Genomic DNA, 16,606 nt, shown 5'->3' with positions numbered 1-16,606 from the left:
GAATACGCTAAGATCTTTATTCGTTTATCGTTAATTTGATAGTTCTGTTAGCGTGTTCCTCTTCTGCAGATTTCGCTCATTAGAACTAGCATTGAACGACGTTAATTGATACGTTAATTATTCAGAAGCTTTTTTGAACGCTTCTAAGATAATATTAAAAAATTAGAGAAACTAAAGTAGCAGACGATGAACAAAAATGCATTTCTGTTAGTCTTGTTTTTATATTATTTATCATTTGAACTCTATGCACATTTTTAGCATTCTACATCATTTAAAAAATATAGTAGACTTTCTAGTTGGCATTTAGAATTATATGATGCAAATTCAAGACATGTAATTTATATTTTTATATTTACTCTTCTTTTGTGGAAAGATAGTAGCGATAAAATTAATGTAGCTGCACGAGTCATCTAGCTTTTCTAGAAAATTTGGTAAAATGAATCGGAAATCAAGAATTATGTCTGTAGCATTGTAAATTAAAAGAGGAATCTGGCATTTATAACGCTAAAATTAAAATCAACAATTTTCAATCGCATCTAAGAATTCCAGAAAATCTAGTAGAAATCCTCGACGAACTATAGAGTCAAAAAGTGAATACTGAAACGAATTTTAATATCGATAGAGTCAAGACAATTATTCTATTGCATTAAGGGATTTCAAATATTCGACAAAAATTCTTTATTAATGTGTTCTCAAATTTAAAAGTTGAGAAAATTGAACGCTAAGGAAAGAAAATTCTAGTATTTCTAGCGTTGAGACGAGTTTTCAATTACATCTAAAAATTCTCAAAATCCAATAGAAATTCACCACGGATGTAGTTCAAAGAGATAATGAGCATTGCAGCAACTAGCCTCTAGGAGGCATAATCGTATTCCTCGACTTCGTATCGGCATTCGTAACGACGAAGGGCGCAAAATGAATAAGCGGTATAGGCGAGGTGAATAAAAACAATAAACCTGGTTTCTCGAACCGTTTATCGGCGATGTACTTTTTCCATAGTGTACTGCTGCTGGCGTAATGCTTAAATCGAATCGATACACTAGCTTATCGCGATTCGCGTTTTCTCTCTTGCTAACGGTTCTCTGGCCGCGGTCGTTTTGCCTGTGATCCGGCGGAAAGGACAGCCAGAGATTGGAAATGCTTCATACCCGCTGTCGATGCCATTTTTCCACCGTTACTTATCCAGGTGAAATGAATTTCTCGGCGACCGATTGTGTTCGCTGCGGATAGAGCATTGCACGGGTTCAGCAACGTAACAGGATCACCTTGAGTCGCTTCTAAATTACGGCCTCGCTGAAAAATTGCCTCGTTGGAATGAAACGTTGCGCACGCTTGCATGATTCCAGGGTAACGTTGTGTACACGTATATTCGAAATTGAATTGAGTATTTGTAATACTAGCTTGTAACATAAGAGACACAAGCTTCTATTTGCGTACGCTAACACTTATGATCAGATTGCGAAAATTTATGCATTTTTGGGAAATTTAAAGATACAAAACCGCACACAATACGTTAAAGCATACGAAATATTCAAAGTGTACTACTCATCATAATATTCAGCGAGAGAAAAAAGTCGAGAAGAGATACTGGTTAAGAAGGTACAACATAATTTAATACGTTTCACCTGAAAAGTATTTGCGTATGCAGAACTATCCACCTTCTGGTTATCGAGTGACACTGACACAGGGAATGCAAAGAATTCGATAAAATGTCACAAATATCAGCTGTATTTTAACACTATATGGAGGAAAACAAGGTTTCGTTCCTCTAATGTTTATTTAAAGCGTAGTGCTATTATACGATTAGAATTAAAATTGTAAGCATTACATAAGCTGAGCACGAGTTCAAGGATTGGGAAGTAGTTATAGTTTTCGTGCTAAATTCGAATCTGCTAGTATTTTAGAATGGTATTATTTGTCTACGAGTTTATTGGATTCAAGAATACGATTCTAAATCGAAAGAAAGCTACGTTATTCTGAAATTTAATATGTGTGCTTGTACTAAGTCAAAGTATAATTCCATTGTTTCTATATGTTATTAGTAAAACATACTAGTTCAACACCTTGACTTTTGCTACCGATATTCATGAATGTAGTCGGTAAATTTTCGTTTCCTACAAAATCACTCTAAATATCAATTCCGACTTCTCTTTTTAAGTCATATATCTTTTTAAACATTATCTTTACAAAAGTACTATTTTTTATAACTCTTTAATCATGGAAAAATAAAATCTTTCCGGTAAATATTAAGTTTATTAAAAAAAACATAAAAAAGATCGTATGCCATTTTATATAAAAAATTATGGATATTCCCCTGTTCTCTTAGCGGGTAAATTCATTGTACATGAAACGACGCGTGCCAAACATCGCAAATGATTAAAAAAATAAATCTTGACAGCGTCACCACTGGACCTTGCATTCGTGTAAAAGAGGCAAACAGAGGCGACGATAAGCGAAGCGTTTTATGTCTGCTACCTGATTCTCGTGGAATTTGATGACTTGTTGAGAATGTTGTAAATTGAATCCTTGTTGAGACTGTGTACAACGTCAAAACGCGTAACTGTCGTTTATAAACAACGCGAAATTCCGTATTCGCAACGATGTGACGTCCAAGCGCAATGCAAATGAGATTCAATGATCTCGCGAGTTCTCGTCCAAAAATTAATATTTTTCGTTCGTATCATTTTGGCGGCACAGTTTCTATAGAACCGAGGAAATTCACCAGTTAATTTGCCGGTGCTAATGGATTTTCCACTTCCTGCTCCAAAGAGGACAATTTCTTCCCACCCTTATACACACGCAACTCTTCTTTTTTTCTCTATCCTTTCTTCTCGTTCGAATTCACCCTCATTTAATCTCTCTCTCTCTCTCTTTCTCCCTCTATGACACATTAACACACCTTCTTCCTTTGCTCTCGCCTCTTTCATTCTCACCCTTTTGCCAGCCTTTCATTACCCACTTTTCCACGCACACACCCTTCTTGTTGAATTATCTCCTCCTCTTTCTGTTTCAGCGCCCTCTTTATTACGTACACCATTTCCCCAGCGAACGCTTACCCCTTTCACGTCCCCCTTTCCCCCATTCTGATCCGTGTTTGCCCGTCGCGTCCCATCAACCGACAAAATCCCTGACTTTCCGGTCGTTCGACGCGACGCTTTAATTCCTTTCGCTGACAATTATCGTTAATTATCGCCGCTCGCTATCGTATACATGCGTGCGGATCGCCTGAGTGAACGGCGCATCGCGCCGCTGCACCAGCAGCTATGCAAATTACGCCGTCAGGCCAATTTGCAGTCGGCTTCGCTACGGCACGTGCAATGCGCGGTACGCAACCTGCAGCCAGTCAGGGGGTTCCGACTGAATTACATTGACGTCTGGAAGGAGTTCATGGGAACGGGACTACCAGAGCAGACTACGAGAAGGTTAGCATCTTCTAGGTAGCATGAGCTTTAGTGTACGGTATATACGTAGATATATGATACAAGGGATGAAAATGATTGTTTTTCGATAATTGATAAGGGAAAGCTACGTACGTTTGCAGGTAAAACAAGCTTTCAAAGATGAACACCATAATCTTATAAGACGGAACGATATTTTTTAATTTGTTAACTGGACTATCAGAACAGTCTACGAGAAATTTAGCGTCTTCCAGGTCGCAAATTGGTTTAACGTACGATGCAAGGGATGGAAATTTTTTTCTTTTTTCTGTTGTAGTCCGCAGGGGAGGACTACATAAAAGAAGATTTAGTAGAAATTACACTTTTTACATTTGATATTCGATTTAAATTTTCAGTGGTGTACGATTATTCTTCTAGTAACCCAGGTCAAGCATCGCGAATTTTGGACGAGATTAAGAGTTCTGGGGTTAAAGGCTCTGCACGAGACCAACAGATGTTTATGACGAAGACCGACAATTATGAATGGAGATTTATCAAATAAAAAAAATCGGATTATCCTGATATAATATACAATTGATCAGTCTTCTGTTACGACATTGTTAACATTAAAAATTCTAGTCATCTACAAAAAGAGCACAAGTTGTAGAGTATTCTGACGAGTCAGAATCGCTATCATTTAAATAGCGGAGAAGAGAAAACACTGTAATAATATCATGTAAAATTCATATGATTTATAAAAGAGAGAAACGAGGAGAGAATCGTGCGCAGAATATTCCGAAGGTTGATAAAAATGTTTTATTATCCTACATATGTATTTAAATATATATTGAAAATAATATTTAAATAAGAATGAAGAAAAGAGAGGGGAAACAGTAATGATATCGTGTAAAAGTCACAAATTTCTTCATGGCCCACGCGCTTGACAATAATTTTACGCGCGTAACAAGGAACAAGTTCATTATATTTCGCTACGTGTAACGAAGAAACAAGCCCACGTCAAAATATTTTCACGATGATTATATCTCGTACAATTATCGGCTCTTCTTTTTCTCCACGTCTTATAACCTTCTTTCACGGTTTCGCTCCTACTTACATAGCTCGATACTCGCACATTTCTGCAAGTAGCATGTCTCGTATTATGCAAATGCTCCTGTTCACCGGCTTTGCCTGCTCGGCTTCTGCCGGATGTGACGTCACTGCCTGAAACATCAAAGTTTCAGAAGGCAGGTGTGATTAATACAGTGTACCGATACGGGAGCGACGAGATCGGTTAATTACACGAAACTTTCATGACGCTAAATAAACCGTGTATGTTATTAAATTTTCGATCCCCTGATCTGTCCATTGTTTTATTCATATGCTAATCTTTGTCGAATTTTGTTGGTTCTATCCTCAATATCAGATACTCGAATAAATGCTTCATTTGGATGTTGTGGTAATTGCACCGGTGTTTATACAGTTTGTTCTTTCATTTAAATGTGTATAAGCACAGATGGTTTTTTGACACAGTTAAAAATAGCATAAAAAGGTCGTTTAATTTAGAGATAGCTTCATGAATTTTTTCTTTCTTTTTTCTTTTTGATAGATCCTTTTTCTTTAAAATTAGATTGACAGATCTTATCGCATCGCATAAAATTCAAAAGTTTGACAAAAAAAAAATCGGCTTAGAATTTTGGATTTCTTTAGGAAACTTTTTCCTAGAACGTTTATTTAACTAAGAGAAATTATTGTTTATATCTGTATCGGTAATATTAAATTACGACACGAAATACATATCTATTTATACCGTGTGTTGGAGTATTTAAAATTATATACTATATCTTTTCCTCGATGCATTCTTAAAACTCCTATTTCGTTGTATTCGCTGTTTTCCATATACGAGGAAATAAGTCTAGAATACCTATAGCGTTACAATATTTCTCGCGAATCCGATCGTTCAATTATTCCTCAATGCCACGTAACTCGTATTTATATGCAAATTAAAAATCTTTCGCTCATTATGAATGGATTCGTTAATTATGATTCTGTTAATCGCGATAAGATATTGATAATGCATGACACGCGAAGAATGGAGAATCCCGCGATGAGTTCGGAATTTTCATGATCAATCAAGTCAGTTTCTTGCAAATTCCATTCATTGCAAATCATGGAAAAACCGGAAAATAACCAGCTCCCGAGCAACATTTGACCTTCTTTCTTTTCACGTGTTTCTTGAAACGTGTTGTTATCATGTTCCATGAATCGATCACTGTCTTATAATTCCTTGATGTTATCATGGTTTTTATAAACTCTTGTTTTATCGGTTTTTAATACTTCTAGGAAGCGTTGGAGAATGTTTAACGAACATTGAGATTTATTTATTAAGTTATTCTTACAAGTTAAATAACTTTGGTGTAAGTTTTCTAAATTTTTAATATTCCAAACTTCCAAATCTTTAAATATTTAAACTTCAAACTTTAAGATTTTAAAGCTTTCAGATATTCTAACTTCCGAACTTCCGAGGTCTGAAATATTCAAAATTACAAATTTTCAATTATCCGAATATAAAAATTTGAAAATACTTTGCATATTGTAACTGCGGGATATTAGAGGATATAACATCGATGTCATACGGTTACACAAAATGTAACAGAGTTGCAAAACGATATGCATTACGAAATAGTGTGAAATGACACGTATAAAGTTCATTAGCATCGATGTAAAAAATTTCCCGACCAAATCTGTAGCCATTAGTCGACTGACAATTTCTATCCAGTCGGTAGAGTTTGACAAGAGAAAGAAATATACCTTGTCGTATACGCAACATGTTGAATATTCTCAGCTTATCAACTTTCGCTAATCACATTGTGAGATAATATCCAATATTAATAGCATACTAAATTGAATATTTAGAAACGTTTCTTTATTGCAATCTCGAAAATATGAAGAGCTCATGAAAGCATAATTTCTATTTAAAGATCATTTCCATCTAGTGACTCCTATTAATATTCTTACTAATATAAATTTATATTATACACGTATCTCGTATATAAAATTAATGTAAATTGCTCATTGTCCAAATTCACTTGCGATTGTAAATTTGACCATTATTGAATTCATCGCTTATTATGCCATGTAAATTAAACGAATAACATCTATTTTTCTGCCAACTACAAAAAGCGTTCAAATATATTAAGAAGCAGTTAATTCAATAGCATTATCGTCAACAAATATATAGAGGCATCTTTGTGGTATCCGAATATTAATAGTCATTGTATGAGGAATATAAAATTGGTGAAATTACACCAGGTGTCTAAATACTTATCAACTGGTAGCGTATATTATGTATCTCTTCCGAACCTGATAACCTCGGGTGCGTGTAAAAGTAAATGATACGTCTGCCTGGCAACGAGTAGCAAAAATAGTTCAAAGCATTTATGTATTCGCGATAATGATTACTGTCACTCGTCGTTATCTTAATTACTTTTGCCACTACTATCACCGTACGTGGCTGTTGTCATTATCGCTACACACCTGCTATTGGCACCGGAATTATCGTGAACCGATGCAAGAATGTTGGCGCATCTCTGATTAATTTGGGTCGTGTATCTAACGCGAATATCAATGTTATCGATATTATCGGTTCGTTAATAACGATTCTCTCGAAAACGATAAATGTGAAATTTTTAGATAAAACGGTGTCGCGCTGGTTAAGAAAGGCAATCGGTACCGTGGTATCGTGGCATTTCGGTATCGTGGAAAATTAGCGTGATCTTTGATACGGTGGGGCAAGAAACGAAAAAAAGACGTTAACGAGCTCTCTGCAAATACATTTAACAGGGATCTAAAACGGTCTGTTAAGTTGATGTATTAAGTATCGAAATGTCGTGGGGTTAGTCAATTTGCATTAATTTGAACAGATTTACGATGCCTGGCGAAAGATACCGACCACCGTGTAGTTTTACGATACAGTATGTTTCGAAAAGATAGATGGGCAAAAATTTTCTATACGAGGAATGTTTGTACATGGGGCGTTTCGAAAGGATTTCGCAAAAAGCTTATGTATGAAACATTTTTATACAGGATACTTCAAAAAGGTTAGACAGAAGTTTGTACGAAAAAAAAGTTCATCGTATGTCTGTGCGTGTAAATACACGTCGCCGACTAAAAGTTTGGTATCGCTTCGCGTTTCATAGATGCCTGGAATTTCAAAGATAGTAAGATTCTATTATTTTCAAAGTTGCTGCTTTAGCAAGATTTATCAAAGAAACGACAATTGTTATCGATAGGTACGGCATTAATTTTGTATTGACAACAAAATTAGAAGAACATTCAGGAAATGTGATCTCAAATTTTTAATTATCAATGACTACTCATAAGTATCTGAATACTTTATTCATTTTCAATAATGATATGTGAATTTTATCAAGACGTACAAATTAATGGTATCTTAATGGCAAGACATAGCACTTATCGTCATTTTATGGAATCAGCACGCTATAAATTCGAATTGTGTATTAAAAAGCCAGTTCCTAATCAACAAATATATGCATGTTCTTTTTTATTCGTGAATTATAATCTTTGTTGTATATTCTTTCGTCTGTTTCGTTTTAATTATCTCAAATATCATTATGTCGTTAGATCATTTTAACCACTGTGAACAAAATTTGATCAGCATTGTATTATTTTAATTTGATTATTTATCAGATCGGTATTTTCTATATACGATACTTCTAATTGCTATGTCCAAGTATTATCTCTTTATTCAGTTGGAAATAGTTCATTTCATTCATTTATTTTGCAAATGGAGATATATATATCTGACTAATATTTTCTTGCAAATAAATTATACAATAAGTTATAGATGTGCGGAGCGAAAAGTATAAAGTGTGTGTATAATGAAAGGTTATTATAGAATTTTAGAAAGAGTAGTTAGATGTTTCCATATAGTGGGCAAAAATATAACTGACATCGAGAGTTTCGAAGAAAAATGACTTTTGAGAAAATATTAACTTTTTATCTTAGTTATCTAATGGAATCATTAATTTTCGTTTGTAATGTACAATAGTTCCGTATTTCTAGTGTCAAAGAAGGTGCCGATGTATCGTATTTTCGACGTATTTCGACACATTGTGTGCTATCGTAATAAAAAATGATGTTAATGTGCTTCCCGATGGTCGTCTAAAAATACAAATTTCGTGGACTGTCTGTTAAATATTGATGACGAAACAGCGATATGGCAAGTGACTTTAGCAGTCGATGCTGAAACGTATGTAGTAAAAATGGAAAAGAACAATATATCCTTGCATCGTTAACTCCCTAAATGTTATATTCAAACGAAATGACACGAACAATCCTAATTTCCAAGATGAATTAAAATAGATAACGTTTATAAAGATCGTTGCTTTTCTCTCTATATATTTGTCGATATATAGAATTAATTATTATGATTTCTGAGCGACTCGTGTAGCAAATAAAACGCTACTCCATATAAATCGGTAACTCTACGTTCTTAACGTTCGATATATTTCAACTAAAATTGAAAAACGTCGTCGATCGATTGGAAAACGATTGTTAATTTCTCAACAAACTACGACTACAAAGCGGTCGATCGAAAGCGATCCAAGTGATATAGATCATCCTAGTCAGCCATATAAGCGACATAATCCACTTGAGGTTGAAAATTTGCTGTTACGTAAAGCCTAAATCGTAGCTAAATCTATTCTCGATCGTTCTTAACCAGAAATAAGATGTTCGAAATGAAGTTTCTGTCGTAATTGTCTGCTGATACCCGTAACACCATTCACGTGATACGTGCGCGTGCACATGCACACCCACATCACCGTTAGATTCTGATTTCTACTTGCACTACTCGCAGCCACATATTTGGCATTGACACGTGTGCCAGCAAGTGAACCGTGGCCACGGCTTCGACTTTTCCCGCCACGTAAGCTAGGCCTCGCCTCGCCCGCTATCGCTATCCACGGTATCCACCCATGATAAGACCGCTAGCCCGCAAAATGCAGTCTTTCGCTAACCGAGACACGATCGCCACTCGAGAACCTGACCCGAGAACGTGCTTGTCAGACGACATTCAAAGACGATGGAACCAAGGCCTCCGCAAATGTCTTTTGAAAATAACAATTCGATATTAACAATTTGAAACGATGATGTTACTAATTAACGCGTGGCTGACTGCCACGGTGGTCATCGGTGACCTATGTTTCGTTAGACTTTTTATTAATTTTTTTTATTAATTTCATGGAAAAGGAAATCTTTTGGCTTAGAAAATCTTCAACGATGTGAATAATTTAGATAATATTGTCAGAGAAACAAGCGTGCAAATATAATATAATATTTTGGAAAAATTAAATGTTACGGCGTGTAGTATGTTTGAATCTGTTGCGGTTCCCAACAAGGGCAAAGTGTAAAGAACTCGGGTGACGCTCGATATATCAACGATCGAGATAATGGTAATGATGATCATTTTATTTTATAGAAATTACGTAGATAAAATAGCGTAGATACTGCTAATGAGAGTTCTTGATGCTTTGGCAACCTGGTTTATTAGATCTAACGCTATTAAACGGCTAAAAGTATTTTTCCAGACGCGCAACGGTATCAGCGCGTCCTTCGAACCTTACTATGAAACTCTAACTGCAAAGTTGGCGAAACGTCTGGGAATTAATTCCCTGTTTGATACGGTTCATACCCGGAATCCACTGACAACGTTAGACGCTAAACAGTGCCGAGATTTATTAGGATACGCGATTTCGTTTGAAGTTGAAATCGTATATCTATATCTTGTAAGGTATGCTTAATTCGTTGAAATTATGGAATATTATATTATGGAATATTATGGAACTGTATATCTATATCTTGTAAGGTATGCTTAATTCGTTGAAATTATGGAAACTGCAAAAACGTTCGGTAAAAAGCGTATCTTAACTCGCGCACGCGCGACCGACGAAGATCGTAATTTAGCCAGAACGATGCTTATCGAACGATCTGCGAGCTCGCTGGTCACCAAGTGTTAATTAGCAATAAAAGAGAAAAGTAAGGGGAAAATGAGGCATAAACGCACAGGTGAGACACGGAGAAGCTGCCGGAGAATGGAAAGAGGCGGAGAGAGAGGTTGTGCGAGAGCAGACACGATTCGGCGAATGTTTACATTCCAGGTCAGCCGATTACACGAAGGGCATCTTTCAGAGCATCGGCTTCAAGGAGTTTCACGCTTACCTCGTGTTGCCCGAGGATGAGAAGCAAGAGAAAAAGGTAAGCAGGAGCGGCGAACTGCAACGTCGTCACGTTTTCTTCGTCGTGGCTGCGCGTCGTTGTTACACGAACCAGACGTTTTATATCTTTTAGAGAAAGGAAGAAAGAGAGAAATGGAATCGAAGGGAGAGGCCTTCAAGGGGATGCTCGATGTTCTTGTTGGATGTTGCGGTTCCAAGAGTGGAGCATCCATTCTCTCTTTCTTTTTTACATTCCATCGTCTTCCTTTGAGCGTTTTTGCGCGCGAGTCTTTCGACAGACTTTTCATGTACGTATACACGTAGCAAGGTAGGATCGTTGCATATGTTGAAAAATGACAAAGTACTAGATAGAACAGTCCCATTGAGGACGACAGTAGGAGTATGACGAATTGGCGAATTGCAAGACAAATTACTTAGCTCGAGTCGAATAATCCTACCTTACCATATGCGTTCGAAGTTGCGAGATTAGTGGCGTGAGTTGTGGAAGAACAGTTACGAATGATCGAAGAGCGGTAGAGAGATGTTTGAAGAGCTTTTTTAAACTGTTTTCTCTTGTTATTATTACCGATATCGTTTGGAAGACGAAGAAATTGGGAAGATGTACGACGACGACGACGGTTTCTTTTTGGATCTGACGCATCGGTTGTTTGAATGGGAAAGATTAATAGAGAGCCGATATAAAATTTATATTATATTTCCACGAGTCATGTTATATCGATGTATAGAGAGGAATGTTTTGTTTAAAGGGTCAGGAATTACTACAAAAGGGTATCGATGACCTAAAAATGGTTACGAAAAGGTACGCGAGGAGGCAAGAAAGATGGATCCGAAATCGTTTACTTCGTCGCAGTGATAGACAGGTATGATTCAACTGTATAAATATCTTATTATAAAGACAATATAACGTTCTTTATGTGTTTATGTATCGTAACATATTTATTAAGTTTGACGGAATTTTTGAATTCTGATTAATTAAACGATTGCAGGTACCGCCAATTTATACATTAGATTGCACTAATCTGGATCAGTGGAACAGTTGTGTGTACGAACCAGCTGTGGCAATAATCGAAGCTGTGTTTAGAGGGGAGAAACCTGTACAGAAACCTCTGAACGAGACGGTGGAAAACGAAAAATTTACCGACAGCAGCAACGAGGAAAGACATTATTGCAGAGTACAATTTTTTCTTATATCTTTAATCATCGATCGTCGATATATGGTTATTCTTGGATCGCAAACAATTATAAGGTTGCATTTCCTCTTGACAGATCTGCGACAGGATATTTATTGGAGATTATCAGTGGAACATTCATATGGGAAGTACAAAACACCAAAGAACTTTGAAAAGGAAAAGGAAATTGGAGGAACTAAAAAAGTTCGAAAAATTGGAAAAAGAAGAATTAATGGAACAAATGATCGAAGAAAGTGGATGATAAAGTTTAATATAGCATTTCGTGTGCTATGATTCTACTTTGTGACATACATGTGACAGACAAAAAAATAGCTATATTTCATGCGCATATTTTGTATTGTATATAAAAGTGCTTGAAATATAATTTAATTCGTGTTATTGGTTTTTCTTTCTACGATTTCATCGTGTAAGCAAATATTTTATAAGGTAACGTAGGGAACTGGTTATCTTCTTCCGATAAGTAAAATTTCCTCGTCTTCCGTTATCGACTGATGTTGACTACTGTGTTGTGAATCGGTAATATCATCTGATGGTAAATGTTATAACAAATTCTTATTAATATTAATGTTTAAATGCTTCAATTATATATATTAGGATTTGTTTATGACTTACCACGACTAGCTTTTAAAATTACTTATTTTATTTATTTTCTCGAGAAGTTTCTTACCGGGGCTTCCGATCGGTAAGAAAGAACCCTAATTTTTTAGAATTGATATATGTACGTTATATAGTTTCAAGCAAATCTGTATAGATGGCAACACATGCTTTTATTAATCATATGGATAATTTCGGCAATATTTAAAATTCTTGAAACGCCTATTTTGTACACTGCATTGTCCTATTCTTTTGCCGCATTTAACTAAATTGCAGAACATTACCGTTTGTGTAATATTTTATATTGTGTAATTACACAAGACCGCAAAATGTATTCATAGCGAATTTATTATACAATTTTTATCATGATCGCGTGGCATTTCGAGATTGCGCGGTATCTATATTTTAAGTGCAAATTTAAAACCGACACAGAACAATCTGATTACGTTTAAATCACTTTTCCATCTTCGTCTTCCCATCGCATATTTATTTTCCATTAACAGCACCCTCTTTCAAACAGTACGCAACTTTATTTTCCTCAATCGTATTTCGTATACCGCAATAATTTTCCGTTCTTTGAAAAAGTCGTGGTTACTCGCCGATTCAGAAACGTTACACTCCAGCCGTTCTTCTCCATCCGTTTCATTCAAGAATCACACTCGATCAGTGTCGATACCAGCTGCATTTGCCCAAGCTGCCGCAAATCATCAACCCCAAACCTCATACCTCCTTCACGGTCGACCCGAACGAAACAAAATTTCCCATTACCCGTTCGATTCACCGGCAGAAATAGCGTTTTCACGCGAGTTCTCCCGTCACGCGGAGGATTCGCGTTTCTCCTCGTTCGTTCCCTTGCGGAAATTCTCGTGTCTGCGCGCGACGTTTTGCCTTTATTAAAGCGGACGAACGTGGCGAGATGCGACAAACGTTTTGCCGGTCCGCTTGACGCCTCGTGGAATTACCACGGGGTGAAAGAGCAAGCACCCTTTCAGCCGGCCTGTTTTACGATTTCAATGATTTCAATTAACATCGGAGCCACCCTCGTGTACCTAGCGACCGAACGCTGTGCTCCTTTGGCCGAATGGTCGACGGCCCTTCGATCATTTGCGGCCTTCAATGCACCTGGGGAATGTTCGTGGTTTGGCGAAACATTGTCAAACGCACGTGTCTCGCGTTGCACGCGGGACTGTGCCTCGACTTCACTGAAACGAGCGTGAAACAGCGAACTGGCAGCGAATGTGGGACCAACGAGCGTCGATCAACCATGTCGCGATTTCCAGGAATGTTTCGAGGCTCGTGGAATTTTTTCTGCCGGTTGCGAGACGTTTTAGTCCAGGCTGATAAGTAGATTGCCGATTGTTGCGCGTTTACAGCAAATATGGAGATGCAGAAACAAGCTTTTTAATTATATTCGTAAAGATAGAAATTTGTATAAATATCCGCAGTCTAGTGACGAGTAGCAGGTAAAATTATTTGTGCGAAGCTAAGTAATTTGCAGTAATTTGTCTTGTAGTTCCTAAAATTTAGTTCTAAGCGATCTACGATTTGTAAATAAATTTTAACTCGTTATTGGTGGCGTGATATTCTACGAAAATATAGCTTCTACTTATTAAAAAAAAAAAAAAAAAAAAAAAGAAGAAAAGCAAAGAGAAAAGTATACATGGGTTTCATATGTCAGAGTATAGAAATGTATTGCTGAGAATATCAATTGAATATGAACTTACGACAGAAATCAAAAATTGACTCGATATTCATCGATTTTTAGTTGACTTTTGTTTACTCGTCTTGTTCATTTGCTTGAACTGTAATCATGTCGTTTCATATTTAAGATAAATAAGACGTAACTCGTTTTGTTATAACAAAGGAATATTATATTTTATACGAAGAAAATTACGGTGCTTCTGCTTTTAAAGAAGTAGAATTTAATGGGCAATTGAAACTCGCTTCGAGATATACTATTAACCATTAATTTAATACCATCCTTTACGTCGTTGTGTTCTAGACTGCAATAATCGAACAACTATAATTACGCTTTAACCGCAACTACTTACGATAATTACTACTTATTTGCTCGCTGGAGTAATGTCTTAATAATCGTTTTAGCGTTAAACACTTTGTCTGTGAAATACGAAACGTGACAGAGAGTTAAGTGTATTTGATAGAGAAATATATTCGAAAATAAGGGATACAAAAGTGCGGCAATGGACGAAAGAAAAATATATGCGATTAAGAAATTCCAACTATATCGTCGGATACATAACGTTAAACCTCACCACTATGTTCTGTCTATCGTTTTTTCAATTCAAATGTAATTTTTGAATATTTCACAATATCTCGAGTTTGAGCAAAATATGAACGAATTGTCACGGCTATGCGTAATTTCTCGTCTCGATTTTACGTTAAATATTCTTTAGACGTTAGAAACGTTAAAAATTCTGTCTTCTCTTATTTTCGTTTTTTTCCTCCTAGAAACGAGGACAAGATCGAAATATAAAAGATCGAGATTCGCAACAGGCTCGAGTCAAACCGCCCTCGATAATACTCTATACCGCAATTTATACGCTAGAACTTTCATATTGTGCGATTAAATACTTAAAAACAGCAGCATCCACGTGAAAATAGGCAAAGACAAAAGAGTAGAGTGGAAAATCGTGACTCGATTCGCGAATAATTTTGTTCGCGCATGAGACGTTTAACAACGGAAGTACGTATACTCGGCCGTAAAACTGGTTTTGAACAGGCTCAATTAACTAGCTAGACGGTGATTTACGTCGGTTCATTTGGCTATCTAGCTGAACTGAAAGACAAGTGAAAAGAGGAGAAGGACGATGCACGAGGTATTTTCTAACTGAGCTCGACCAGATATCGGACGGCGATTCAAACGGCAACCTTGAACAGCCGTCGGATATGGAAATACATCGGCGAATGCCGTAATCGTGACATGCATATTCGTGTCGATACTTGTCTTTGAAGTATCGAGTCCACTTCGAGCAACTCGTTTATACGGAGCAACAGATATCGCGGTTCAACGATACGAGCAACGAACGAGGAATATGGAATTTTATCTGTGATCGAAATGCACGTTGTTAGTCTAATTAGAAAACCTCTTAATTCCGAACCTTTGCACGTTACAAGGAATGCGAACAATTTCTTTTCTCTGCATAAAAATACGTTTCTTTTTAATTCGCCATAAAGATTTCTAATCGAAATAGAATGCTGCTTTTTACGATGCAAGATTTATACAAGATGTGGTAGAACGGTACGTAGAATAATTACGTAATTAAAATGTCTTATCAAACGTTTTTTCATCTTTCGAGATAATTAAAGTATTTATCGCGTTGCTTGTTTTTATTTACTTTCGAGTAAAGTTATATTACACAAACAACGACTAAATATATCTTAAATGAAATAAAGAAGAATAAAAATTGCACGAAGAAAATGGTAAAACTTAAGTTTTCTTCATAGAATAGAACATTTTAACTAAGAATGGCAGCGTAGCAAGGAACAAATTTTCATACAGTTTTACGTTCACCCTCCAACTCGCTTCAATTTTCGAATTTCTCTAATGTAAATTGTCAAAAGTCAAAGTTGCACGTGTTCGTTCGTAATCGAACTCGTCGAGTGTTGCTGGCGATTCGTTTCAGTCGAAGCAACGTACACAAACGTGCATCAGACAGAATTGTTAATTAACGCGTGTCAAGTTAGGCACGAACAACGCGTCGGCTGCTTTCTACCCGGTTACCTCGTTTTTCCTCATTTGCCAGTAATCTGTTAAGTACGATGGACGCCTGTGTCGTTCGAGGGAAAACAGGAATGCGACGTTAATGCAAGAATCGCGGCAATTCGCGTTCGTTTCTATAATGAGCCGTTTATTCAACTCGTTTAACTTCCTTGACGCTCGATCTGCGCTTAACACGGCGTAAATTCTTAGCGGCGTCGACGTTGAATCCTGATTCATGTTCAGTCGAAAAGGTAGTCATTCGCTCCCGCCGGAATATTAATTCGTCGTTTCTGTTCCTACTTATGTCGTAATATTCCACTGTTCGAAATTTCCTGGCATATCGCACTTGTATTTGCAATCGGATGGACGATGTTTGAATAAAAGATAGAATTTAGTTTAATGGACTTTCCTTACAGCGATCGTGTACGACATTTTTATCGGTTAAAAGATAATTTATCACAAGCTATG

At 36.6% G+C, this 16,606-nt stretch overlaps 1 protein-coding gene across 2 annotated transcripts in view; it reads left to right on the top strand.

Moving 5' to 3' along the window:
* The window catches only part of LOC117231281 (tRNA dimethylallyltransferase), a 116,536-nt gene extending 104,419 nt beyond the window's left edge, over nucleotides 1-12,117 (top strand). For both annotated transcript variants that reach the window (XM_033489583.1, XM_033489584.1), the window contains exons 6-9: nucleotides 10,556-10,652; nucleotides 11,380-11,493; nucleotides 11,620-11,805; nucleotides 11,900-12,117. In XM_033489583.1, the coding sequence (XP_033345474.1) occupies nucleotides 10,556-10,652; nucleotides 11,380-11,493; nucleotides 11,620-11,805; nucleotides 11,900-12,064 (562 nt within the window). In that variant the 3' untranslated portion in view covers nucleotides 12,065-12,117. The remainder of the gene's footprint in view (nucleotides 1-10,555; nucleotides 10,653-11,379; nucleotides 11,494-11,619; nucleotides 11,806-11,899) is intronic.
* The last annotated feature ends 4,489 nt before the right edge of the window (nucleotides 12,118-16,606 follow it).

The sequence above is a fragment of the Bombus vosnesenskii genome, unplaced genomic scaffold (assembly GCF_011952255.1).
Source record: "Bombus vosnesenskii isolate JDL3184/JDL3185 unplaced genomic scaffold, Bvos_JDL3184-5_v1.1 scf7180000013272, whole genome shotgun sequence".
NCBI lineage: Eukaryota > Metazoa > Arthropoda > Insecta > Hymenoptera > Apidae > Bombus > Bombus vosnesenskii.
This window is presented reverse-complemented; position numbering and strand designations above follow the sequence as displayed.